Source organism: Hippocampus guttulatus, chromosome 1, assembly GCF_054856545.1.
Source record: "Hippocampus guttulatus isolate MCC_2025c chromosome 1, RoL_Hgut_1.0, whole genome shotgun sequence".
Lineage (NCBI taxonomy): Eukaryota > Metazoa > Chordata > Actinopteri > Syngnathiformes > Syngnathidae > Hippocampus > Hippocampus guttulatus.
In genome coordinates this window covers 33,027,107-33,052,864 of record NC_141261.1, presented here as the reverse complement: position 1 = coordinate 33,052,864, position 25,758 = coordinate 33,027,107, and the positions used below count along the sequence as shown (strand labels likewise).

Here is a 25,758-nt window from a genome sequence, read left to right as displayed (position 1 = left end):
TTTTCATCTTATTTTGTAGTTCAGATTTTTATTTACTTACTGGGCTAACATGCGACCTCGGGGCCCTATTTCATGCCATACCATGTGGAAATGTGTCCTGCTCCAACTTTAAACTCAACTTTAAAACGTAACTTGAAAGAAAAACCAAAAAATAAATGAGTAATAAATAAAAATGTATCAAAATAACTACAATTTAAACAAATGAATAAATAAAAATAAATGTCGGCTGTCCCAGCTCTATTAATATAATTACTTTGTAACATATTGGGAAGGAAATGTCTCTTTGAGTCCTGTTATATTGCTTGTATGTGTGTGTTCCTGTGGCGTTTGTGTGTGAATATTTACCGGTATTTGAAGGAATATCACTCCTGGAACTCCACACTAATTTCTCGGTAGCATGTCAATGGGATTTTACATTGACTTTAGCATCAATGATTCAGATTCAGAAAACTTTATTTATCTCTGTGGGGCAATTAGATGATGATCATTTATTTTTCTCAAAAGGAAGCATGTCTTGTATTTAAATATACAATGTGTATTTGTTTTTATAGTCACTAGTTTTACAGTAAACTCCAACTGGGGTGTCATGAAACAGCTTAAAGCCTGCTCAGGGACGGCAGTAGTATATAACATCAAACATTTGCTGCACAAGGAACATGCATTCAGGATACCTACATAACATCGGAAAAATGCCCACACACGCAGCCGTTTGGCACATGAATCATTTTTCTGCGATATTTCAAATTTCGATTACCGGTAATTGCCCGACTGCAACCAAAGTCATCCAACATTAGATGTTTTTTTTTCTTCTTGGCTTTGTCAAGTTTGTGTCATAAAATGTACCTATTGCATTCTTGCCATTCCATCCCCATCATAAAATGGAAGTGATGAATTTCTGTTGACCAAACCAGTCCTCCAGTTTGTCTCACATCACCATTTTGGTCCACGAGGCACTGTATTGGGGTTGGCACATCATGAGTGTTCTTTAAAGTCATATTGATTTGGATCAGTTATTTTGTAGCCTTTGAATTTGAGGAAAATTTGTACTGCGTGGAATGGAACTAAAGGGCACTGCTTGTTGTCATTGAGCTAATGTCACTGTTGCGGCCGATTTCCATACTGCGAAACGTCTTTCCATTGTTTTTTTTAGTTGATCATTGACACACCCACCAGTCCTGTCACCAGTGGACTGCCGCTCTTCTTTGTCATCACAGTTACAGCTATCAAGCAGGTGGGAAGCCCGAAAGCCTGATGTCATGCCATGCCATGGCCTTTGTCACCATCCGCCATCTCTATTTCTCAGGGTTACGAGGACTGGCTGAGACACAAAGCGGACAACGCTGTCAACCAGTGTCCCGTCCACGTGCTGCAACATGGCAAAGTGATCTGCAAGCCGAGTCGCAAACTGCGGGTGTGTTTGTGTGCATATGTGTGTCCAAATCAGTCACTCTTACGCCGAACAGCATATTCTATTGCCTCATACCAAAGCAAGGTTTCGCCCTCTGACTCATACACATATACAAAGGGGGTGCAAAAGTATGTACTGTACAAAGGTGTGAGAGTTGTACCGAGTTGTTTTCCTTCTTTATCTCACCTTAAATGGAACCACCCCACAGATGTATCGGTTACGGGGGCCCGATGAATGGCCATTATATTCACAAGGCCATTGATAAAGCTCCTGTTTTTTCATGATAAAAAGTGTACACTGGGCCTACTGTACTTTTGCACCCCCTTGTATGTGTGTCTCAGGTTTTGGGTCACAAATGCACTCAGACACATTGCAAATGAATGAGATAATATATACCTCTTGGTTGGATTTGCCTCAGGTGGGAGACATAGTCTTTGTGAAGGAAGATGATTCATTCCCCTGCGATCTCATTCTCTTGTCCTCATCCCGGGATGATGGAACCTGCCATGTCACCACAGCCAGTCTGGATGGCGAGAGCAGTCACAAGGTGCGTGAGCATTTCTTATCATGCTGGACGGTTACTTGACACGGCCCGCCTATCTCATGTCAAGTGTTTGACCGTGCCGAGAATGTTTTGTATTTCTTCCACAGACATACTATGCAGTGCAGGACACCAAAGCTTACAACGCTGAGAAGGAGGTGGACTCAATCCACGCGACCATCGAATGTGAACAACCACAGCCAGACCTGTACAAGTCAGTGAAACCTGCTGCTGCGTACACCAGCCAGGAATTCATTTTCCCAAACATATTTCTTCTTATTTATTTATTTTTCTGAATAGGTTTGTTGGTCGCATCAACATTTACATGAACAATGAGCCAGTGGCAAGGTAATATTACCGTGTGTACCTTTCACATACAGGATATATTGCTGTCTCGCGTGCTTTATAATCAACGTTGTGCTACAACAATAAATATACATTGCAAGTTTTTCCCGCATAACAAAGTTCCGATGCACCTGAAAAGGCTATAATTACAATTGTGACTGTTCACAGGCCATTGGGATCGGAGAACCTGCTTCTCAGAGGAGCCACACTGAAGAACACAGAGTACATTTATGGTAATTTAACAAAAAGGCAGAAGATTTCACCATCATATTTGTTAATGTTGTTTGTCAGTACTCCCTTAAGAGAAGGTTCTCATCGAACCAATATTGCTGCCATTTCCTTATTTCAGCAGTTGCCATCTACACTGGGATGGAAACAAAGATGGCTCTTAACTACCAGTCCAAGTCTCAGAAACGCTCTGCAGTAGAAAAGTAAGCTTTTCTTTCCATTCCTATCCACGCAACTTCTGGAGCTACACCGACTGAAATCTGGAGCCTTCATTTTTCAACCCGCTTTAGTGGAATGTTCTCTCTATTCATCCATTTTCCATAGCGCTTATCCTCACTAGGGTTGCGCTGGCGGGATACACCCTGGACTGGTCACCAGCCGAGGGCAGGCCACATATTGACAAACAACCCTTGAGACTCGCATTCACACCCACGGATAATTAAGAATATTTAATTTACCTTCTGAGGCGTGTTTTTGAATATGAGAGGAAACCTACACAAGCACGGGGAAAACATGCATTCACCACATAAGAAAGCCAGCGACCGGATTTGAACGGCAAACCTCAGAACTGTGAGGCAGTTCGGCTAACCCCCTCATCCACCGTTACCTTTACATCGGCTTTAATATCCAAACACATTTGGTGCAGAGGATTAGTATGGGGATTTAACAGGTTTTGTATTGGCAGGTCAATGAACGCCTATTTGGTGGTCTACCTATGCATTCTCATCAGCAAGGCCTTTGTCAACACAGTGCTAAAATATGCGTGGCAGGCTGACCCCATCAGAGACGAGCCCTGGTACGACCAGAGAACTGAGGCAGCGAGGCAGAGAAACATTGTGAGTCTGTTAAACGCAGCATTCCACACTGCTGGTTATTTCTTTATCTTTAAGGGTTATCTATTCCTTTTTACGCTCCTCACGGTCTCCTCTTGCCTCCGCAGGTGATCAGAGCCTTCACAGACTTCCTGGCCTTCATGGTCTTATTCAACTACATTATCCCCGTTTCCATGTACGTCACTGTGGAGATGCAGAAGTTCCTGGGCTCCTATTTCATGATGTGGGATGATGAGATGTTTGACCAGGAGCTTGGCGAGAGAGCAGTGGTCAACACATCAGACCTGAATGAAGAGCTGGGACAGGTTCTCCATTGTCTTGCCCTTTGTGAAAACATTTCTCCAGTTGGCACGTTCATCGATGTAGCCTTGAATTCTTCTCTCCAGGTGGAGTATGTGTTTACTGATAAGACAGGGACGCTGACAGAGAACAACATGGAGTTCATCGAGTGCTGTGTGGATGGACATGTTTATGTCGCCCAAGCTATCTGTAATGGACAGGTGATAATACAACTCTTGTATTTTCTTTTTTTCATCAAACGATTGTGAAATTAATTTCGGCATCCCTTACTGCCTCCATTCATTATTTCATGTATTTAGGTTTTGCCTGGTGCAGACAGCATGGACATGATTGACACATCACCGGGTCCTGAGGCCAGGGTGAGTGAGGACACATATCGACTGTCTGTCTGCAGTATTTGTCTTGAAGTAAGTGAGAGTACTTGTGTTGCCTCTCAAAACAACAGCAGCGCGAGGAGTTGTTTTTCCGTGCGCTGTGCTTATGCCACACTGTGCAAGTGAAAGAGGAGGAGACGGTAGATGGCATCAAGCAGGGCATCCGCCTTGGCAAGTCCACTTCCTTCTACATCTCGTCATCTCCGGATGAGGTGGCGCTTGTAGAGGGCATGAAGAGGTGCCTTACACGCACATGAATCGTTCGGTCAAAAATATTATGCGACCTTGCGTAAAAACTCTTCTTTTACAATTTGTGTGTTGCAATATTTTTGCTGTGCTGAAGACTTGGCTTCACGTATCTGAGACTCAAAGACAGTCACATGGAAATCTTGAACCGGGAGGAGGAGATTGAGAGGTTAGTGTCTCTCCTTGATACTTTTTTTAAAAAATCTGTCAATCTCTCTGCATGCAGAGGATTTATTAATCTGCATCTATGAAATGGCTAATTGGATGCAATGTTGTTTCCCCATCTCCCCCCAATCAGGTTTGAACTCCTGGAAGTTCTGACCTTTGACTCGGTCAGAAGGAGGATGAGCGTCATTGTCAGGGCCAGCACCGGTAATAAGGATCTTCTGTTTGGGTTTCTCATCAGATTTATGTACCGTATATATTATATATTTCTTCTTCTTTGTTTATTTGCCCATGTCTCCAGGTGAACTGTACCTTTTCTGCAAAGGAGCAGACTCCTCCATCTTCCCAAGGGTTATATCAGGCAAGGTGGATCAAGTCAGAGCTCGGGTGGAGCACAATGCAGTGGTGAGAGCAGACACGCATACTCAAAAGACATACTGCACTCTATATCCACTCTGCATTCATCATGTGACAACTGAATTTCTTCCAAGGAGGGTCTTCGGACACTCTGTGTGGCATACCGGCCGCTCAGTCCAGCGCAGTACCAGGAGGTGTGCTTACTTTTGAGTCGAGCCAAGTTGGCACTACAGGACAGGGATAAACGTCTGGCGGAGGCTTATGACATTATTGAGAAAGACCTCATCCTGCTAGGAGCCACTGCTGTGGAAGACAGGTAGGTGACAGCATTCAATTTGGGCTCGTCTTAACTCATTTGGGGATTTAATATTGGTAATGGTGGCTCTGAACTCTGTGTGTGGCGTTTGAATGTTCTCTTCACCTGAGCCTAAAGCATGCATGCCATAGGTTAAATTCAAGCCCGTCGTGAGTGTCAATGACTGTCTTGTCTGCATGTGCCCTTCCGATTGACTGGCAAACAGTACAGAGTGTGGCCCTCCTATTGCTGAAAGTCAGCTGAAATGCGCTTCAGCTCATGGATAACCCTAAACTGGATAAGCAGCAAAAAAATTAAATGAATGAACGGTATTCTTGTCTCGGAGTTCTCTCTCCCATCATTCCACAGAATCAGTTCTTGATTTCAGGAATGCTACTGCCTTAACGACTTTCTGAAGGACGCAATTGGTAGTTCATGCAAAGACTTTGTTAGCTCGGAGGGCATTGCAGGGCAGCTTCTACTTTGCAGAGTGAGACAGAGAGACAATTGTCCTGCGTTGCACCCTTCACTTCTTTCTTGTTTAGTGTACTACACAAAAATATAAATGCAACACCTTTTCATTTATGCTCCCATTTTTCACAAGGTAAACTCAAAGATGCTGAATGTGGAGGTTCTGGGCTGCTGCGGTGACACGCGGCCTGCGTTGGATGTACTGCCAAATTGTCTGAAACGCCTTCGGAGAAGGCTTGAAATGAATATTCAATTCATAGGCAACAGCTCTTGATGGGCATTCCTCCAGTCCGAATGCCAATTGCACGCTCCCTCCAAACTTGTCCAAATCTGTGTCAGCGTGCTAAACTGCACATTTCAGAGTGGCCTTTTTTTTTTTTGTGTGGCCACCCTAAGGCACATCTTTGCAATAATCAGGCTGTCCACTCAGCATCTTGATACGCCACACCTGCGAGCTGATTATCTCGACAAAGGAGAAATGCTCACCAATACAGATTTAGACAGATTTGGGAACAACATTTCAGGAAAATGGCCTTTTGTGGATGTAGAAAAACGTTTCGATCTTTGCCAAAAGGGCTCATAATTTTGTTCAGTGTAGCCACGGCAAATGAAATAGTCAACCCTCTTGATGTGCGACTTGCTTGACCCTTCCTCAAACTTGACCTTTGCAGACTCCAAGAAAAAGCGGCAGACACCATTGAGTCCCTGCACAAAGCTGGAATGAAGGTGTGGGTGCTGACCGGTGACAAGATGGAGACGGCAGCCGCCACTTGCTATGCCAGCAAGCTCTTCCACCGCAACACGCAGATCCTGGAGCTGACCACCAAGCGCACAGAGGAGCAGAGCCTTCACGATGTTCTGTTTGATCTGAGCAGAACCGTCCTCAGGCAGCATGGCGGCATGAGCAGGGACGTTTCTGGGTGTGTTTTGAAAGATGTCGGCGGCTTTTGGAGAATTGCAGCCGGAAGTCGCTTGGTAGCACACAGAGTGTGATCTTGCGGTCTTGTGACTGTGCAGTTTATCAGGTGACTACATGGACTACGGCCTCATCATCGACGGAGCAACCCTCTCAACGGTAATGAAGCCAGGCCAGGAGGACTCCAACTCAGGAAACTACAAAGAGATTTTCCTAGAAATTTGCCGCAACTGCAGTGCTGTCCTCTGCTGTCGAATGGCACCGCTTCAGAAAGCGCAGGTACAAAGGCAACCTCTGCCTCTGAATTGACCAATTTCATATTCTAAAATAGAAGAGCAAGGCTCACTGGTTTGCACTCGTAAAGGTGGCGTTATTCTGATTTTTGACCTTTCTAGATTGTGAAGCTGATCAAGACCTCCAAGGAGCATCCAATCACACTTGCCATTGGAGACGGAGCCAATGATGTCAGCATGATCCTCGAAGCTCATGTTGGCATAGGTGAACACTTTTTTTTTAAGCATTTAAAATTGAGGATCAGTTCAGGGGACAAAATAACGGGCCTTGTCCCTCAGGTATCATGGGTAAAGAGGGACGTCAGGCAGTGAGGAACAGCGACTATGCCATTCCCAAATTCAAACACCTGAAGAAGATTCTGCTTGTCCATGGACATTATTACTACATACGCATCTCTGAACTTGTACAATACTTCTTTTACAAGGTATGGGTACCTGTAGTGTGGATGGCGTGTTCTTTTCATGCAAGGTGCGGGATAGACCGACCGAGTTTATGCTTCTATTCCTGCAGAATGTCTGTTTCATCTTCCCGCAATTTCTATACCAGTTCTTCTGTGGTTTCTCACAACAGGTAGGGATGCACTCGCACAAGCACAGCGAAGCACGCAAAGACACCACAAATGATCAAATGTCTCACTCATCGTGTCTCTCCTCATTTTCAGCCACTCTATGATACAGCCTACTTGACTCTGTACAACATTAGCTTCACTTCCCTGCCCATTCTGGTCTACAGTCTCATTGAACAGCACATCAACATGGACATCCTGAAGAAGGACCCGTCCCTATACAGGTTGGAGCTCACCATAATTGGCTTACCGACTGTGCTCATCTGACATGGGTGTTTTCTGAGTGACTACAACACACACACACACATGCACTGCCAGTAAAAGCTACCAATATCTGTAGTTCCAGAAGTGATTGGACAGTGAAAAATAGTTTGGTTATTTTGTCTATATCCACACACCACTATAATTAAATAAACCAGAACGGAAATACCACTTTTAAGCCACATACTGTGCATAAATGGACTGTAATTTGTGACTACCACTTTTTTTCTTGGTCTGAAAATCTACTCTTCAATTTCACTTGAGTTACTATATTTGAAATGCTTCGTTTGAAAGCGTTGTCCAGTCATTTCGGACATAACGGTAACTGTTCCAAAGAATACCGTAGACAGGAATGAACTGTATTTGATGAATCAAAAGTAACTCTGTCAAATGAACACATCACATCCTGATCTGGAGCTTCTCCATCAGGAGTCAATGAAGTATTGATGAGTACCGGTAGGTGTGTTTTTGCTCATGGTCATGGTTTTTCCTTACCTTCACAGGGACATTGCCAAGAATTCATTACTGCGGTGGCCCATCTTCATTTATTGGACTCTCTTAGGTGTATATGATGCCATTGTGATATTCTTTGGTGCTTACTTCCTGTTTGACAACACCACCTTTACCAGCAACGGACAGGTAGCACCAGCGTGTCCACAACAACACTCTTGCTTTGTCTAGTTTAAGTTACCATTGAGGTTACCAAAACAACAATAATAATAATAGTAATAATAATAATAAATAAGACAAAGTGGGATGGGGATGGAATAATAGCAGGTAGTACAATGTCAGGCGACAAGTCACAAACAATTTGAGTCTGTTGTCTTAACTAGTTTAATCTTGGTTTCAATGTCCAGGTGCAGATCTGCTGTCATGCCAGATGGGTGTTAGATGTCAGAGCATTTAGAGTAGACTGTCTGCTCAAATGTCACCACCATCTGTCTGCCACCTTTCATTCGTAACCAATGTTACCGTCCTCAAACTTTGTCAGCTTCTTGATTATTTTTCTTTGCATCAGTTCTTTTTTTTTTCCTCCAGGCGCCAAACTGTGGTTTAGCTGTTATGATTTTCCTTTTCTGGCCTTCGTTTTCCTCTCCTCTTACCTTTCTGTTGCCTTTTCTTTATGCTTCTCTTTTCCTCCTCCCAGCTAATGACAACCAACACACAGATGGTAAGCGTGCCCACGACTCACTGTCGGCCCTCCAAGAGTCCCAGTCTGACCCAGTCACACTGCCTCATACAGAACCAACCATTGCCCGCTCACTCACCTCTCATCTCATGTCCCTTCTCTCAGTGCTTGCTGTAGACACAACAGCTGTAGGCTAGGTGCATATTCACTCACACCCATGTTTACTCTTATTCCAAACCTCCCTTTTACAATTTGTATACACTGTCAGAAAAACGGGTACTGTAGGTGGTCCACTTTTTGTTCGCCAAGGTACACATTTTTGTCGGGTTCACCTAGCCCTAGGGACAATTAGTTTCTTTTTTATGGTTAGAAAGGTACACAAATTGTTGAAATTGGTAAAAGGACCGTTTCTTTACCTTTATGGTCGCATGTAAGGGTGCAAACAAGTGCAAGGCCTCGACGGATGTCTTTCAAAAGAGCTCACTGTTGTATTGAATGCTCTTAAAAAAAAAAAGCAGTAAGGGTGGTCATATAGACTGGGAATGGGAAACTTCATTGAACTGACAACGGTTCTTGCGAAGAAAACATTGTTGTCTGTGTACAGTACTTTAGTATTTTTTGACCAATCTTCGGTTCCCAGGATCCTTTGTGGTACGCTATACGGAAAATTTCCCATCTTAATGTCAATAATCATTTTCTCTTAAGCGTGTTTACTACCCATGTTTCACTATGCGCTCAGCATGTAGTGCTACACCTGTACATGTGATTGTGAACATCTTGATATATACAAGGTGGATGCTTTCCTTTTTTCTGTATGTTGACAGGGTTGTCGCTAGCGTGATTTTCTTCTCTTATAGAGGTGAATAGGTGCTCGTGCTACACAAATTGATATGGATGAAGCACATAATTACAACTTGAAAATGATCAGGTGTGGTAGGGGAATCATTTTTATCATGTTGCCCATCCTCGATCCAGACAGCGCCCTTTGCAGGCAAATATGATGTACTGTACCTTTAGTTACAGTTTTGCCTAAAATGAGTACAAATATCTACTCTAAGATTTTAAAAAAAAATTACTCTATGATACACATTTCTCCACAAACGGTACAAATTTTAAGGGTCCCAATACGGACCTTGTTTAAAAGATACAACCGAAGTGAATGCTACAAGGTACTGCCCCAGTGACAAGCCATTGGACCCTAAAAGGTATCATAAATGTCACGCTTTTTTCTGACAGTGTATGTGTGTGACAGAACATAATATGATTAGGTATTTACATGTGCCAATGAGAAGCTGTTTGCCTGCATCCATTCTCAACAAAAAGATGTTAGGACTGGGGGAGGATTCTTGTTGTTGCTGTTGATGAAGTACAGGGAAGCGAAGTGTGAAAGCCCACTTGGCACCTTTATGTTGTTTATTTTATTCCATCCACTAATGGCCATTAGCGCTTATGATGAGACAATTGAAATGGATTTGACTTGCAAAATGTCTTTTCTTACTTTGTGTAGAACAAAACAATAAAAAGCAAAAAATATAGCAGGGTTATTTATTGTTGGTTGTTGCTTATTTAATTACCCAACATTGTGTCAACATGACTACTGCATACTCAAGTCCCCGTTGTCCCTCCCTCATGTCGCTGTTGACCATCTGTTGATTGATTGACTCGTGTTGATTTTACGCACACATTCGTCATTGATATGTTCTTGTCTGTTTTACTGTTCAGCGTTTGTGTTTGTCGAATTAAAGTGATTTGAGACAGCAAACAGCAACAATATTTTGTTTTTCTCCCGGCAGATGTTTGGAAACTGGACCTTTGGGACGCTGGTCTTTACAGTGCTGGTCTTCATAGTTACATTCAAGGTACCCCATATCCACACAAATGCACACAAGCGCTCACACACATTGACATGTCTTGCCTGCCTCCAGTTGGCCCTCGATACACATTACTGGACCTGGATCAACCACTTTGTAATATGGGGCTCGCTTATCTTCTTTGTGGTGTTCTCTCTGCTGTGGGGAGGAATCATCTGGTAGGCTTTGTACAATCCCCCCCCCCCCCTTCTCATTTTGCTCTGTAATGTTGAGAGCTGTTCTCTCTGATTGACTGGTTGTCCCGAAATGTCTTGTGTCCCGCAGGCCCTTCCTCAACTACCAAAGGATGTACTATGTATTCATGCAGATGTTGTCTAGTGGCCCTGCATGGCTGAGCATAGTACTGTTGATTATATCCAGTCTTCTGCCAGATGTTCTGAAGAAGGTCATCTGGAGGTCTCTTTGGCCCACTACCACTGAACGTATACAGGTAAGCTCTGCCCTGGTTGTACGAGTCACGAGCGGGTAACACCTTCCTTTTGCCCAATTTAGCAGATTGGCTTCCAGCATTAATTGTGCGCTTTCAAGTTTGGTAAGACCGTGACAACGTTGTGTCTCATCGGTGGCTGTGGCTCAGCAGATGTATGCAGGACTCAGCTATGTTCCTGCTCTCGCGGATCCAAGTCAGTCAGCCTTGTCTGCGTGCTTGCCTCTGCTCTTTGACTTCACTTCAGACCAGTGCAATAGAATTTGTGTTTGCACTTACACTGTAGGCGCGATTGACATTTGGTACTGAAAGTGTTGATTTTGAAATTGTTTTCTTAACCTTGTCCAATCCTTTCAGCCCCGGTGCATTCATTGGCCAGTTAGAAATGTCGTCTGACTCGCTGCGGCAGTGAGCTTCTTCCATACGATCTGTGATCAAAACCTTCTCTTCCCCCTCGACTTGAAGCGAGCTAATCTTCATTCAACCTGATTGATCCTAAAATGTTTCTCTCACTTTTACCTTCAGTTTGAATGACTTGATCACTAAAATAATGCACATCTATGGATAGAGCTTAGTGATCTTGTGAGCTGTGAACTTTCTGCCCTTCCCTTCTTTTCTTCATTACCTGACCTCCTGGTTCCTCCTTCTCCCTCCTGCAATTCCGCTCCCCTGGCAGATGAAACGTCGGTGCCTAGCCTCTCAGCCTTCCACCATCTTTATGCTGTCTCAGACCTCCAGCAGAATCAGTTTCTAATCCTGCCCTGAGGTGACCCGTCCGCTGCCTTTCCTTTCAGCCGGCCTTCACTTCCTCTTCCCGACCACGTTCCTTTTGCTCTGCTCATTTGCATGAAACAGAAGTCACGTCTGGATTCAGCTATGAAGAGAAAAACATGTTGATATAAACCTGTGTGTGTGTGGTGTGTGTTCGTGTATGCAGCATGTGACGGATAGTAGAGCTTATGAGGAGGCCGAAGCCTGCCTGAGTTCTGACTCCTTGCTAGGTGGGCTAGCTGTCACACAAGCCTAGAGGGCTTCAGCATGGTAAAGCTTCTATTGTGTGTGTGTGTGGGAGTGGGGGTTGTGCATGTGTGTTGGCTGTTTCGGTGGTTTGATATGTTTTGATCTCTGGGGCCCTCTGGTGACTTGAGTGCTTCCTTCCGACCAAAACGCCCACGGGGCTCACCACTCTTGGGTTTCTATTTGCATGGTTCATTGTTCACGAGGACACTGCAAAAGTACACGAAATATCCCAGTTGATCAATCAAAGTAAAAACATCAAGTGCTGCTCATTGAGGGATTTAGTCGGAGGCACGCTTTTGAAACTGAACCCAACTGGGATGTTAGTGTCCAGTAGCTCCTCGGCAACCTTCCATATTTATATTGATTTCTTTTTTTTCTCCGTTCTGATCCCCACACAGAATGCTGATAAAGTATACAAGGGTCAGCTTTCCGAGTTCACCCCCCTGTCATCTATCCACGCTGCTCCCAATGCTGGCAGCCGCCGTCGAGGTTCCGGCATCCACAGGAACACGCCTAACCCTACAAGGTCTGAACCTTTTACCAAGAAAGCCATGGTGACACGCTGGCAGAGGCCCCCAGATTATTGCACCTTCGCGCCCCTGCTGGGATTCAACGATGTCAACCGCACGTCAAAGCAGGGCCAAACCTTCAGTAGGGCTGGACCAGAGACTTTGGTCTAATTTCTGAATTGTCATAAAACAGTGTCGTGAGCAGAACTAATTGAATCCTGTTCAAATGGACCAAATGGCTTCCAAGTCGAGCTGTGCTAAGCTAATTTCCCGATGTCACTACACTGGAGTAACAGAACATGTCGCGAATAGCGGCTATGCGTCACCACACTGCAAGGGGTTGACTGTTGCCAAGTCAGCAGTCAAGCATGACACAAAGCATTGTGGGATGACTATGGAGAGGACTACATTCCGATCAGGGCTCAGTGTCACAGCTTTGCAGCTCAACATTAGCACTGGAATCATCTTTAATTCTGAAGTGCAATTGGATTGTTGGGGTATGTTGGGTTTTTATTTTCTTGTATTATGATGGTTAACCAGCCATTGTCTTCTATGCAGACTGAAATTTTGATGATGATGACCATGAGAGCACTTCTAGCCCCTATGACCTGAGCAAACATCTCCATCCTTCCTTCCTTCCTTCTTTCTTTCTCACTGTCCGTGTGCTCTGTGTCTCTACAGGACAAACTGGTCCTCTCTGCGTGCAAACACATTGTCCAGAAACACTTCATAGGACACACTGCAATGCTGTAAGAAAAGTGTCTCAAGGGCAGGGGCCTGCGTGTTTACACTTGTAGGCTTCGCCGTGTCCCTAGTCTAACTAGCATCTTGCATATATTTCAGTGTGTATTGTGTTTTGCCTTTGTGTGGTAGGCATTCTAATAGCATGTATCCTGCCAGCCGTTGACTAGTCAACCTTTCGTCGTGGCCCTTTTTCCAACGAATATTCTGCTAGCAGTGGTACTTGTGTGACTGCGCTCGCTGTCTCGTTGCCTTTGATGTTGTGGAGTGAATACTGCACCGCTCATATTTACCAGAGGTGCAGAATGACAATGTGACATCATGGAGGCTACAGCTGGTTTATTGTGCTGTAAATCGGCCAATATGCCTGTTATGGTGTTACCTTGGTCACAGAAGAGCAGGGGTTTTTTTTTTTTCATAAAATATTCCCCTTCCTCCTCTCTTGTTTTCTTTCTTTCTCCTTGTCCTTCACGCTATCCTCCAGTCGTTGCCTCTGTGGCGATGACGCTGCGATATGGTCCATCCCACGTGACCGCCAGTTTTGCTTTTGCCGGCTCCTCATCTTCACGCGTCGCTGCCGCTCCAGTACATGAATAGAAAGTAGAAGAAATGTTTCTCTCTACCTGTTGTCTCTGAACCGCAGCCTTGTCACTGCTTCGGATCTTTGTAGCTGCTTCCTGTTAGGTGCCTTGTGTAGCTGATATCTCTGCGATGCAGAGTGCAGAGTGTGGCTGAATGTAAAAACGCATCTCACGCCGAACAACACTGGAAACCTATCAAACAACAAACTGCACAAAATGTTGGACAATTTGCGTATAATTTCACTATTTGTATGTATCGTTTTTATGTTTTATATGCCGCAGGACTTATTTAAATGCCGTCGACCAATGTTACAAACTGTGACTTTGTTTTTAAATGATGTACATGTATTTCTACCCCGAGCGTCACTATTTGAAATTGTGTTGCCGCTAGCTAATGAAAGAAGCAGTTCGTTTACCTTTGTATCTATTATTCTCATGTATCGCGAGTGAGACCGGTTCTGAAACTGATTTATGACCGCACGACAGTATAGATATGACACTAATAAAGTGGATTGGGGTGGATGAAGCACTTGACCGTGTGTGCGGAATACCTTTAAAAGGTTAAGAAAAATGGTGAACGGACACTGCAGAAAAATTGTCTTTGTCTTTTATTTGCCTTTTGCAAAAAAAAAAAACCCAAAACAATAACAATAAAAAATGCCAATGCCTTTTGTGTATTTGGAATTCAAAATTGCACCAATTGAACCTGTCCTGACTCTCTTCACCTACCAAAAGTCTCAAAAACAGACAGCTTCCAAATTGAGTGTTTATTTTAAAACATTGTGGAATTAGTGTCCCGTGTTGCTCAACGCAGACATTATCAGTAAATGTCGACTCAAATACACAACACAGAGAAGTGAATAAATATTTTGTTCTTTTGTGTGCAATTTGGGGTCTTTTGTGCGCCTCTTTTAACAGTCGTCTTGTGGGTGCTTGCCAACCATGTGTGCCGCTCCTTTGAAAACACAATTGGCCCGCTAAAGTTGGGTGTCAAACTTTTTTTCTTTCAGTCAGTCCAACACTGTTAAGGTGTCTTTAGTCACCCAAAAAATAAACTCAATTCTCGCTTCATCATGCTATGATACGAATGCCTTTTCATTTATCATGATTTAGATGAGTAGTAAATTAAGAAAATCCATTTCTGAAAGGATAACATTGAAAGTATAAAGTACCGTATGTGCCATTTATTTTAACATAAGTTGACCGCAGACAGGTGTGGCATTTGGAACAACAAATGTATCAAGTCATCTGAGAACTGTAATTATTGCAAGTTCTTTTGCTGTTCTTGAGTCAGCAAACTTAATTTGTCTTCGGTTTCAAAGGACTGCGATTGGCTGGCAACTGATTCAGGGTGTCCCCCGCCTACTGCCCGAAGACGGCTGGGATCGGCTCCAGCACCCCCCGCGACCCTAGTGAGGATCAAGCGGTTCGGAAAATGGATGGATGGATGGTTTCAAAGGACCCGCATATATAGCTTTTGTTCCCACTGACAGTGTTAAGATGCTGACATAAATGATGAGCAAATCATCACGCCATGCTTCCCTATCAGTTGTAAAAACAAACCAACAATTATTTGGACAGGCCAGGTCGGATTTGACGCGGGTGTGGCGCAACTTTTTACCCTACTAAGATAATTCTTGTGCTTTCATGCTGCAATTCACCGGTTCTCCACTAGGGTGCAGCACAGTAGTATTGTTTAAAATAAGCTTTTACCCAGAGTTTCTCTTCCAGATATGAACGTTTTCAAGTTATGCACAACTACATCACGCACTAAAATGTACTGAAATAAAGTCTCAAGAATAAAAAGGGACTTTACCATGTTCTTTCTTCCATCAATTGGATCATCAGAGCCCTTCTCTGTGCTCCTCTCCTCCCTGCTGGGAGTCGTGCAAACAGTAAGGATGGAGGAATAGGTCGATCTGGGGTCAAAGGTCAGCACTGAGAGATGGAGATCGGGGCCTTACGTCCTACAGAAGTGAAATGGTGATGACTCGAAGACATTTATTCCCAGTAACCCTTAAAAAAAATGGCATGGCATTGACAACGATGCTGAGCTGTTGTACATACAACCCCCCACCCTCCCCCCAAAAAACAGTAGGTGACATTATGGTTGACATTTCTGAAAAGAAGTGGTGAACACACGTTGACTATAGCATAATAACGGTGCCATCTTCACCTGAATAGTAAGGAACAGAGGTAGGTAAAGAGCACATAATATTCAGAGGCAGTGCACCTATACGGGATGTCTTTTGGCCAACCGAGGCAGCCAATGGTGTTAAAAAAATCTGTGAAATTGTGGCCATTTTCCATGAACTGTTTTGCAGCCCGGCTGATTGTTTGCCGCTTTCATATCGCTCGTGACCTCGCTGAGAAAACGATGAGTTGAGACTTGCCTTGAGACGCGTTCGGCATGCATTGCAAAGAAAAACTTCAGTCTGATTCATGTGAAAGTTTGCCTTTCAGATTTATTTTCAACAAGAAGAAAATGTCTCCTTTATTCTTTGGCAGCATTCCGTAGCCTTGGCAGCTCCTCTCAAAGAAGGGAAATTGTACAGAAACATTTTTTTTCCTCCATCAGTTCAAGATTGTCATGTCTTCAACATGCATCACTGTCTTGACACACAATAGACTCAGATACCATCCCAGAAAATCAGAGTCTGAAGCCTGTCTTGAAGCAGAGAGCTAAGGATGCCTTCCATTGTGAACAATCTTCACTACATTTTTTTTCTCCCAACGTTGTCATTGAATTCTCACATGTAAGCTGCAGATAATTGCATAGACCGCGTACTCTGAGAACATGAAGAGCATGCTTTTTTAAAAAAATAAATAAACATTCATTCATATCTTGATGTATGGCCATAAATGAAGCATAGATTTAGTATTAATAACCCCCCCCCCCCCGAAAAAAAAATCAAGAAACCCTTATTTTTTGGCTTAATTTGATTTTTTTTCGTTTGTTTGTTTCGTTCATGAAGAATCCGGCCGCCCAATAAATCAACATAGGCTACTGCACCCTTCTGTCCGTTGTTTGGCTGAATGAAAGGATTTCGCTTATCTTATATAATGAGAGGCTCTCAAAGGACAAACTTCACTGTTTGCATCGACTGTTCAGAGTATATTATCGCAAGATCGTGAATTGTGACTGACAAAGGTTATGTTGACCTTTCATATTTTGTCCCGATGGGCTTTACTGTCATTTCACTGTTGATGGCTCAGACGACATGATTCAAACGAATCTTCGAGTAGCATTCAGGAATAGACCTCATGAGCGAAATTCTAAAATCACATTCTTCACGATGAAATGTGCTCAAAGTGTTTCTCCCAGATTTATCAGTACAACTGCAGGTCACGCACTGTGCCATTTTCGCAATTAGTCCCACATTTGCAAAATAATTAATGAAATGAATACACTCCATTCCAAAATGTTTGACTTGCCTTTAAAAAGAAGTTTCCAAACCCAGCCAGCACTGGCACACCGTGTTCCCAGGGAAAGGGCCGAGTGCCTAGCGCCGTTTTTGGTGCGCTCTGAAGACCCGAACCACAGTGTTAAACGTCGCTCGAAAGGGCCCTTCCCTTTTTGATTGAATCGATTTTCAAAACCAACTCGGCGGTGGTTCGAAAGCACTGTTACGGCTAAAGTGTCACTGTTATCTGATTGGCCGACAGCGATGCCGCACATGCCCATTCCCCAGCCATTGCCAAATTCACACAAATACAGTCTACGATAAAGACAATAGTTTTTGACAACAACACTGAACCATATTTATAATTTCATCCGTACTAATGGATACTCTTTTTGATGATTGATGGTTTAAAAGAAAATCACAATCGAACGCACGCACCGCTTGCTTGCCGGGTCCCATTCAATGGATGAAAGGACTACAGCAGCGGGAGAGACCTTCCAACGCCGCAGAGTGAGGGCGACAAGCCTGTGATTCGGAGAGGCGGCCGTATGAATTCGAGTGAGTTCCCCTTCAGAATGAATGAGTGATGATAGTCAGCTTTGCATCCTGCTCTCCGTTGTCTCAACCATGGTACAGTGCATATGAAAATGTAAACATGGTTCAATATAGTTTCAAGAGAGAAAATATGTGTGCGGCTATCAGAAAATAAAAGTGCATTCGCTGCCCAAAGACGATGTAATACTTTGTTACATCTACACATTGTGCTGTGGTCGTAGGTACTGTACATTATATTACATATACCTATATTTAATTGAATACAGTCCAACGAGAAGATATCTGTATCAAAGGCATTAATATTATTTTTATGTTAGAACTACTGTATTTTGCATTGACCACGCCTTGCCTTGTATTACCGTCTTGCCTCATGTCACGTGACTGTAGTAGTCAGGAAGTCGACGCAATATTTCTCAAAATATGCGAGAAAATTAGAAATCAGGAATACTTTTTCACAGCACTGTACAAAGTATGTTGTTTCCATTAGTTTTGGAGCTCGACAAAATTGCTGAAGATTCATTCATGCTGCTTTTAGAGCAAAGGCCTCCCAACGCCACTCGACATCCGCACCCTCGGTTGGGTTCGTGCCAAACACAAAGTAGTGTATTTTGGCCTCATCAACGTGTGTATAAGCTGTGAATATTTTGAGACACATTTTTGTGCAAGTCTGGAGGTTCTTGCGAGACTATAATCAGAGGTTAACCTTGCATCAATCACGTGAAGTGATTGGTGTAGTGGTGATCATAATGCATTTCGTTTCTTTGCTGCAACCACATTCTCATCAAGCCACAAATGAGTCGAGTCAAAGGCAAAAAGGTCAAGACTGAAACATTTGTGTTATACAATGGCTAGTGTGATCAATAGTTTCTTTTCTTTGTCAGAATTCCTATTTTGACTCTGCGAATGTGAGCGGAATTCTTGACTTCTTTGTGAAGACATATGAAAGATCAACATAAAGGATCGCATGAGGGGGCAAGGACACAAACACAATAAACGAAAAAAAGTTGTTGATCTTGTCTTTTTTGCCACCATGGCAAACAAGGGCATACCTCACTTGCAATCACTTTTCATGCGATGAATCCAACAACCGCACGTTGCGGCTGGTGCATTCGCACCGTCGTGCAGTGTGTGCATCTTGGTTCTAGGTTATTGACGGTTGAATAGGACAATATCATGAATCTTTTTTGTACTTGTACATATGTATCTAGTGCTGTGTAATTATGTGAGGCCAACCATAGCTTCGTGAATGGCATGTCGATTTTCACATCAGTCATTTTTGCATGGAAAAACCGTAACAGGCAAGATGAAAAAATATAAAACAAATGTCAATGAAGCAAGCAATGAAGAACCAATTTAAGGCTGCATTGACACTCCCCGTCGAAGTGCCCAACTCCAATTTAATGCCTCTATCCAATTTTCTGTGTTATTTACATTTCAAGAGTGATCCCATCGACTGTGTTTACAGTCATGGACCATGTGAAACAGCCCCATGCACAATGACTCAAATTGGAGATGTAAATAAATGAACAAGTGTCATCACTAGGCGGTAACACCATTTAAGTAAACAGTTATGCATAAATGAGACATATATTCAACTTGACATAAATGTTACATAACGTGATGACCCCCCCCCCCCCCGCCCCCATCCCCACAATTGGATGGTATAACAGAGGGTAACCTCCACAGGTGTGAGTTTGTAACCAATCAGTCTATGGTGAAGCCCCACCTAGAAATTGAGCTTCATAAATTAACCTGTCTGCATTTTTTTTCTGTCACTTATTCTCAGGTCTTCACTACAATATCCGAAACTCTTGTAACCCTGGTCATGGAGACGATAAATTTAGCCTGCTCTGGTACCGAGTTACTGAGAGTCTGCCTCAGGACTGGCCCCCAGCATTGGTGAACCAGTCTTAGGTGCCATCTGCTGTAGGGAGCACCAAATTCCTGTTCAAAACAAATTCTCATTACATACACTGTCAATATAATTATCCATCCATCCATTTTCTGAACCGCTTGATCCTCACTAGGGTCGCGGGGGGGGGGGGTGCTGGAGCCTATCCCAGCCGTCTCCGGGTAGTAGGCGGGGGACACCCTGAATCGGTTGCCAGCCAATCGCAGGGCACACAGAGACGAACAACCATCCACGCCCACACTCACACCCAGGGACAATTTTTAACGTGTTCAATCAGCCTGCCATGCATGTTTTTGGAATGTGGGAGGAAACCGGAGCACCCGGAGAAAACCCACGCAGGCCCGGGGAGAACATGCAAACTCCACACAGGGAGGCCGGAGCTGGAATCGAACCCGGTACCTCTGCACTGTGAAGCCGACGTGCTAACCACTGGACTACCGGGCCGCCCAATATAATTACATTAAAATAAATTATTCCGCACCCCGTCTATCCGAACTCATGCGCTCTCAGAGTGGTGCACGGACGTCAGAGTGAATTTCATCTCAGCAATGTATCGCTTTGTGATTTAAAAAAAAAAAGAAAGAAAGACAGAAAAGCGCCCCAACATATCGGTCAAGCTTAGCCCAGGCGCTGTGCCTGGTAAGGAAGGAAACTTGATGGACTGTGACATTACTGAATGTTAAACTAAAAAAGCGACAAAAGAAAAACGTTGCGCGATCATTGAAAAAAGTCGTGAGACAATATTTTGTGGATGAATGAATCTCGGGAAGCTGCGCATATCTACAATAACTTAACGACTTAACACTCAACAAGGAAGAGGAAAGGCACATAAAAAACACTCACACATTCACACAGACGCACGTGCACGCTCAAGCATGCTGCCTGAGTAGGTCAAAGACAATAGGGGTGTTCACACGGCACACATTTGCTTCGGTGCTGCACCAATGTATTTTGTTGCGATATATCTTACACCGGTGTAAATTTTGTGGAGCGTTCACACGTAAAAAGCTGCTGACTAAAGAGAAGCGTGTTAACCCCGGTGCAGCCCCACTTGCGTTCACACGGCAGTTTCTGGCAGTTTCAGAAAAGAAAGATGGCGAAAGTACAACAGAGCACGAAAGCAACGCATTCTACGATTCATTCGGCGACAAATCAAGGACATCGTTCATGGCCATGTGGACATTCGCCATGGCATCACCAAACGCCGAGAAAACAACATGGATGAAGACACGCAGTTCTGTTTGGTGGGATAGAATTGTCAACGGATCGGTTACCTATTCAGTACCCGTATGTAATCAGCTCTTCTCACGCGTAGCAAGTCTACCCCTGTAGCGTTCACACGTCCCATTTTATATCGGTGCTGCCCCGCAAACTCGCATTTACTCCGGAGTAAATTTTTAAACCACCTCCTGAGCAGGGTTAAATTTGCTACACCGGTATAATTTTGTAGGTGTGAACGCTCTATGGGGGGCAGCCTCGGTGCTACACCGGAGTAAAAGTTGCCATGTGAACACCTCTAATGCTTCTGCAGCGACTTGGAGGCCCACACTAATGACTTCCATCATGCCTTCCTGTGGAGAAAGAGAGAGGGCACAGAAGAAATCCAGCGAGCACTTTCCTGCCCTGCTATTGTCACTCACTCTGCGAGAGCTTTTAGTGTTTGCCTCAAACCTATCGGCCGAGCGGCCGCATGGAGAGGACAGTGGAGAGGGGTGCATGAGTAGGGGGCCAATTGTTATTGTAAAATGTAACCTGCGGTGGCGTCTGAGAGGTCAAAGCTTCAGTCGATTATAACCAGCCCTTCTTGTCCCTTTTTTTTGCCATTGCTGCATAACATTGATCTGCATCAGTCGCTACTGCTCACATTTTTCCTGGTCAAGGAACCAAAGTGTGCGGTTCAAAGTATCTCTCTCTCTCTCTATATATATATACACACACACACGCACGCACGCACGCACACACACACACACACACACAGTAAATATTCTCTAGTACGGACTCGTGTTTGCGCTGTCCAATTTGTCCTGATAACAGAAATTCCTCATTTGGGAAATGAGCATCGTACATGTCCTTTACGAACCTGCAAGTATGTTGACAAAATGCACGTGTAACAACACAATCAATAAAATACAAAAATATACTGTCCAAAAACTGTTTATATAACAAAAACTGCAATACAGGTGTATCCCAAAAAAATCACAACAGTAAAATACGTACAGTATTTTAATGTTTATTTTTTTCTGTCTTGGCGACGTGTAAGTGATTTTTTATTGCCGTGCGTTTTACTGTAATTGTGAATGATTTTCACTTTATTCACTTACGTCCTGTCGAACGCGGCACTCGCTTAAAAGCAGCACCCACTCGACAGGACCAAAGAAACGTGTTCGCTTTGCCGTTTTCATTCATCAGATTCGAAACGAAGACGTGTAAGCGACTTTTTATTGGCGTGCGTTTTACTGTAATTGCGAAAGATTTGAACTTTATTCACTTACGTCGTGTAGATCATCGCATGAAGAACTGTTAACTGGAGCGGAGCGAGTGAAATGCGTCCGTTTGAGCGAGGCTGGACACAAAGTTAAAAAGATCCAGCAGACGCTTGGAGTCGGAAAGACGCAAATCTACGAAACTTTAAAAAACAAGGCATCGATTCAACTCCTGATGACAAGCCACCATCCAGCAAGGAAGCAATGCAAATGGCAACAAAAATCCTTCAGTATGCACAAGAATCACCAGGCATCGGTGATCAACGGGACAGTTACTTGCAACTAGTAAGAAAACTGTATGACACGCAGGCAAACATTGTCATAAACCAAAGAATGCATCCAAGAAAACAATCCAAAATAGACACATTTTTTTTCCCAAGACAGAAAAAAATAAAATAAAAATAAAATACTGTACATATTGTACTGTTGTGATTTTTTTGGATACACCTGTATTGCAGTTTTTGGAGGGTATATTTTTGTATTTTATTGATTGTGTTGTTACACGTGCATTTTGTCAACATACTGGCAGGTTCATAAAGGACATGTACCATGCTCATTTCCCAAATGAGGAATTTCTGTTATCAGGACAAATTGGACAGCGCAAACTCAAGTCCGCACTAGAGAATAGTTACTGTATATATTTATATATACTGTATATATATTACAGCTGTCCGTTTAGCGTGTTATTATTGGCATTAATTTAAATGAATTTTAATGTGATTAAATTTGTTCTCGCGAGATTAATGCGGCAACACGTCACAGCGGTTGTTATGTTGCTCTATAAATAAACCGGAAACAAAACAACAAGCGTGCTGCAGAAGTCCACGCCCATGTCTGTTTTGCCAGCGCGAGTCACCGAAAACAGTTAAAGTGTTTATGAATGGAAAGTTTACTTTTAAAAAGTTGCCAGATAGTTCCAATGACAAGACCAAAGTTACCTGTATGTTTTGCAGTCGTAAACTGAGCTATCATCATAGCACGTCGAGTCTGAAATACCACTTTATGGCCAAGCACACAGATAATGTGAGTACTCCGCCCCCTCGTCTAAGACAGACAGCTATGGATCATTTCAAAGTGAAGAAAATGGATAACACGATGAAGAACAAATTTGCTGAAGCCATTGCTAAATGTATGGCTACTGCATGCAAGCCTGTCAACATTGTCCACAGCTCGACTCAAGCTGAAATCATTCGCATTGCATCTAACGACTCCGCTACGGATTGCCAGCGAGAGCCTCCATTACAAGTTCTGTACAGAAATTGTACGTAGCGGAGAAGGCTGAGGGACACCAAGTGGGAGAAGACACTGTTTCAGGGGAGAAATAAGAGATTAGGTTGATGAGCCTCTGGTGAATAAAGAGCAGGTAGCCTGTTGAGTACGATGTATGCCACTGATGCGATTGTCACTTGTTTGGAACCATTTTGTGTGGAAGGTTATCGTGTTCCGTGTCCATATAAATCAGGGGTGCCCATTAGGTCGATCCTGATCTACCGGTAGATCTAAGACAGGTCCCAAGTAGATCCGAGGAGTGTCGAGGAGAAAAAAAACAAACAACCATTTGTGTGTCTTTGTACATGTTAGTAACATATTTTTTTGTGTTCATGTACGCTGCACCCTAATCATCTTATCAGTCTCATTTTCACCAAAAAAATATTTAAAAAATAAAATAAAGCAGGTACTGTAAATCTTGAATTTACGGTGGCACGTGATTATGTCACCGGAAGTTGTTAGCTCTCAGCAGTCTGCAATTGCAGCTTGTGATCAGAACTGTTGCGCTCTATCTTTTATCATCATTATTCTCATTCAGTTTGCTTTGTGTACAATTCGCCGAGGGCACGGGCAAAGAATAGGAATGTAGGAGGGCCCACGGAAGCACTTTAAAACGGTACGTGTGAGCTACGATAGTTAACAGGCTGCAAAAGTGCGTCGCAAGCCCCAGTTTCAGGCTGTTTCTCATCATGGCGTGCATGTGCGCGTGGTGTGTGTGTGTGTGTGTGTGTGTGTGTGTGTGCGTTCCGGTAAGTGTAGATCCCGGGAGGTTAGTTGATCGAAAAGTAGATCTTCGATCCAAAAAGTTTGGGCACCCCTGGTCTAGGGGTATGATTCTCGCTTTGGGTGCGAGAGGTCCCGGGTTCAAATCCCGGACGAGCCCAGCTTTGGTTCCTCAAGCATGTACACTCGGGGCTGACTTCCCTTCCGTTGCTAGCTGCTTCACCATGTTTGCTTTGAAACCAGAAATTAGCATTTCTTCAATGTAGTCAGTACTCAAGTATGGACACGCTTGTGGTGGCTTTTCTTCGTCTTTGCCCCGTCCTGAAGCAAACACCACAAAACCAAGTGCAATCATTGACAACACTGAGCAGTTGAAAGGATATAGATTTAATTAATTGCCTCAAAGCCGGTTGGCTCGTTGGTCTTGGGGTATGATTCTCGCTTTAGGTGCGAGAGGTCCCGGGTTCAAATCCCGGATGAGCCCAGTTTTGGTTCCTCCCTAAGCCAAGGAGTCAATACTTCCTGTGTGGGCTTTGCATGTTCTCCCTGTGCATGCGTGGGTTTCCTCCCAGACACCGAAAAAATGTCTGGCATGTCAATGGAACACTCGAAGTTGTCCTTCGGTGTCATTGTGAGGGCGAATGCTTGCTTGTCTTTGTGTGCCCTGCGATTGGCTGGCGACCAGTTCTGGGTGTACCCTGCCGACTGCTCGAAGACAGATGGGATAGGCTTCAAAGCATTTACACTTGGGGTTGACGTCACTTCCGTTGGCAGCTTATTCCACTGGGGTGGAGCATAGCAGCTAAATGCTGCTTCACCATGTTTGCTTTGAGACCTGGGCTGAATCTGCAGTCCTCAAAGACATGCTAGAGTTTTACTCAATTACCGTTTCTTCAATGTAGTCTGGACTCAAGTATGGACACATTGTGGTGGCTCGTCTTTGTCCTTGCTCCGCCCTGAAGCAAACACCACAAAACCAAGTGCTGTCCTTGGAAACACTTATTAGTTGAAAGGATATAGAGTACTAAACTCTTAACTTAGACAGGAGGCTCGTTGGTCTAGGGGTATGATTCTCGCATTGGGTGCGAGAGGTTCCGGGTTCAAATCCCGGACGAGCCCAGTTTTGGTTCCTCCCTGAGCCAAGGAGTCAATACTTCCTGTGTGGGTTATGCATGTTTTCCCGGTGCATGTGTGGGTTTTCTCTGGGTTTCCCCCCCACATGCCTGGCATGTCAATGGAACACTCTAAATTGTCCCTCCGTGTGATTGTGAGCGTGAATGGTTGTTTGTCTTTGTGTGTCCTGCGATTAGCTTGCAACCGGTTCAGGGTGTACCCCGCCTACTACCCAAAGACACTTGGGATTGCCTCCAAGCTTCAAAGCATTTACACTTGGGGCCGACTTCAATTCTGGTGGCAGCTTATTCCACTGGGGTGGAGCATAACAGCTAAATGCTGCTTCACCGTGTTTGCTTTGAGATCCAAAGATATACTAGGTTTTTATTCAATTAGCATTTCTTCAATCTAGTCAGGACCCG

The 25,758-nt window shown here is 43.9% G+C and overlaps 1 protein-coding gene and 2 non-coding genes across 12 annotated transcripts in view; all 3 read left to right on the top strand.

The window, feature by feature from the left end:
* Nucleotides 1–14,764, top strand: part of atp11a (ATPase phospholipid transporting 11A) — a 45,132-nt gene extending 30,368 nt beyond the window's left edge. For 2 of the 10 annotated variants that reach the window (XM_086126978.1, XM_086126970.1), the window contains 28 exons: nucleotides 1,151–1,231; nucleotides 1,304–1,411; nucleotides 1,827–1,955; nucleotides 2,060–2,163; nucleotides 2,250–2,297; nucleotides 2,463–2,527; nucleotides 2,644–2,725; nucleotides 3,208–3,358; nucleotides 3,463–3,660; nucleotides 3,742–3,855; nucleotides 3,955–4,014; nucleotides 4,101–4,267; nucleotides 4,373–4,444; nucleotides 4,574–4,647; nucleotides 4,742–4,845; nucleotides 4,932–5,113; nucleotides 6,235–6,483; nucleotides 6,581–6,758; nucleotides 6,875–6,977; nucleotides 7,052–7,197; nucleotides 7,284–7,343; nucleotides 7,435–7,562; nucleotides 8,103–8,238; nucleotides 8,747–8,770; nucleotides 10,522–10,587; nucleotides 10,654–10,757; nucleotides 10,864–11,029; nucleotides 12,445–14,764. In XM_086126978.1, the coding sequence (XP_085983104.1) occupies nucleotides 1,151–1,231; nucleotides 1,304–1,411; nucleotides 1,827–1,955; nucleotides 2,060–2,163; nucleotides 2,250–2,297; nucleotides 2,463–2,527; nucleotides 2,644–2,725; nucleotides 3,208–3,358; nucleotides 3,463–3,660; nucleotides 3,742–3,855; nucleotides 3,955–4,014; nucleotides 4,101–4,267; nucleotides 4,373–4,444; nucleotides 4,574–4,647; nucleotides 4,742–4,845; nucleotides 4,932–5,113; nucleotides 6,235–6,483; nucleotides 6,581–6,758; nucleotides 6,875–6,977; nucleotides 7,052–7,197; nucleotides 7,284–7,343; nucleotides 7,435–7,562; nucleotides 8,103–8,238; nucleotides 8,747–8,770; nucleotides 10,522–10,587; nucleotides 10,654–10,757; nucleotides 10,864–11,029; nucleotides 12,445–12,726 (3,381 nt within the window). In that variant the 3' untranslated portion in view covers nucleotides 12,727–14,764. Of the gene's footprint in view, nucleotides 1–1,150; nucleotides 1,232–1,303; nucleotides 1,412–1,826; nucleotides 1,956–2,059; nucleotides 2,164–2,249; nucleotides 2,298–2,462; nucleotides 2,528–2,643; nucleotides 2,726–3,207; nucleotides 3,359–3,462; nucleotides 3,661–3,741; nucleotides 3,856–3,954; nucleotides 4,015–4,100; nucleotides 4,268–4,372; nucleotides 4,445–4,573; nucleotides 4,648–4,741; nucleotides 4,846–4,931; nucleotides 5,114–6,234; nucleotides 6,484–6,580; nucleotides 6,759–6,874; nucleotides 6,978–7,051; nucleotides 7,198–7,283; nucleotides 7,344–7,434; nucleotides 7,563–8,102; nucleotides 8,239–8,746; nucleotides 8,771–10,521; nucleotides 10,588–10,653; nucleotides 10,758–10,863; nucleotides 11,030–11,702; nucleotides 12,358–12,444 lie in introns of those variants that run through there. The other 8 variants (XM_086127003.1, XM_086127033.1, XM_086127013.1 and 5 more) reach the window with 8 other exon arrangements.
* Nucleotides 14,765–24,635: 9,871 nt separating this feature from the next.
* On the top strand, nucleotides 24,636–24,707 carry trnal-uag (transfer RNA leucine (anticodon UAG)). Its single transcript has one exon. It is a non-coding gene; the product is annotated as a tRNA-Leu (tRNA).
* A 563-nt stretch (nucleotides 24,708–25,270) lies between these two features.
* trnap-ugg (transfer RNA proline (anticodon UGG)) lies at nucleotides 25,271–25,342 on the top strand. Its single transcript has one exon. It is a non-coding gene; the product is annotated as a tRNA-Pro (tRNA).
* The last annotated feature ends 416 nt before the right edge of the window (nucleotides 25,343–25,758 follow it).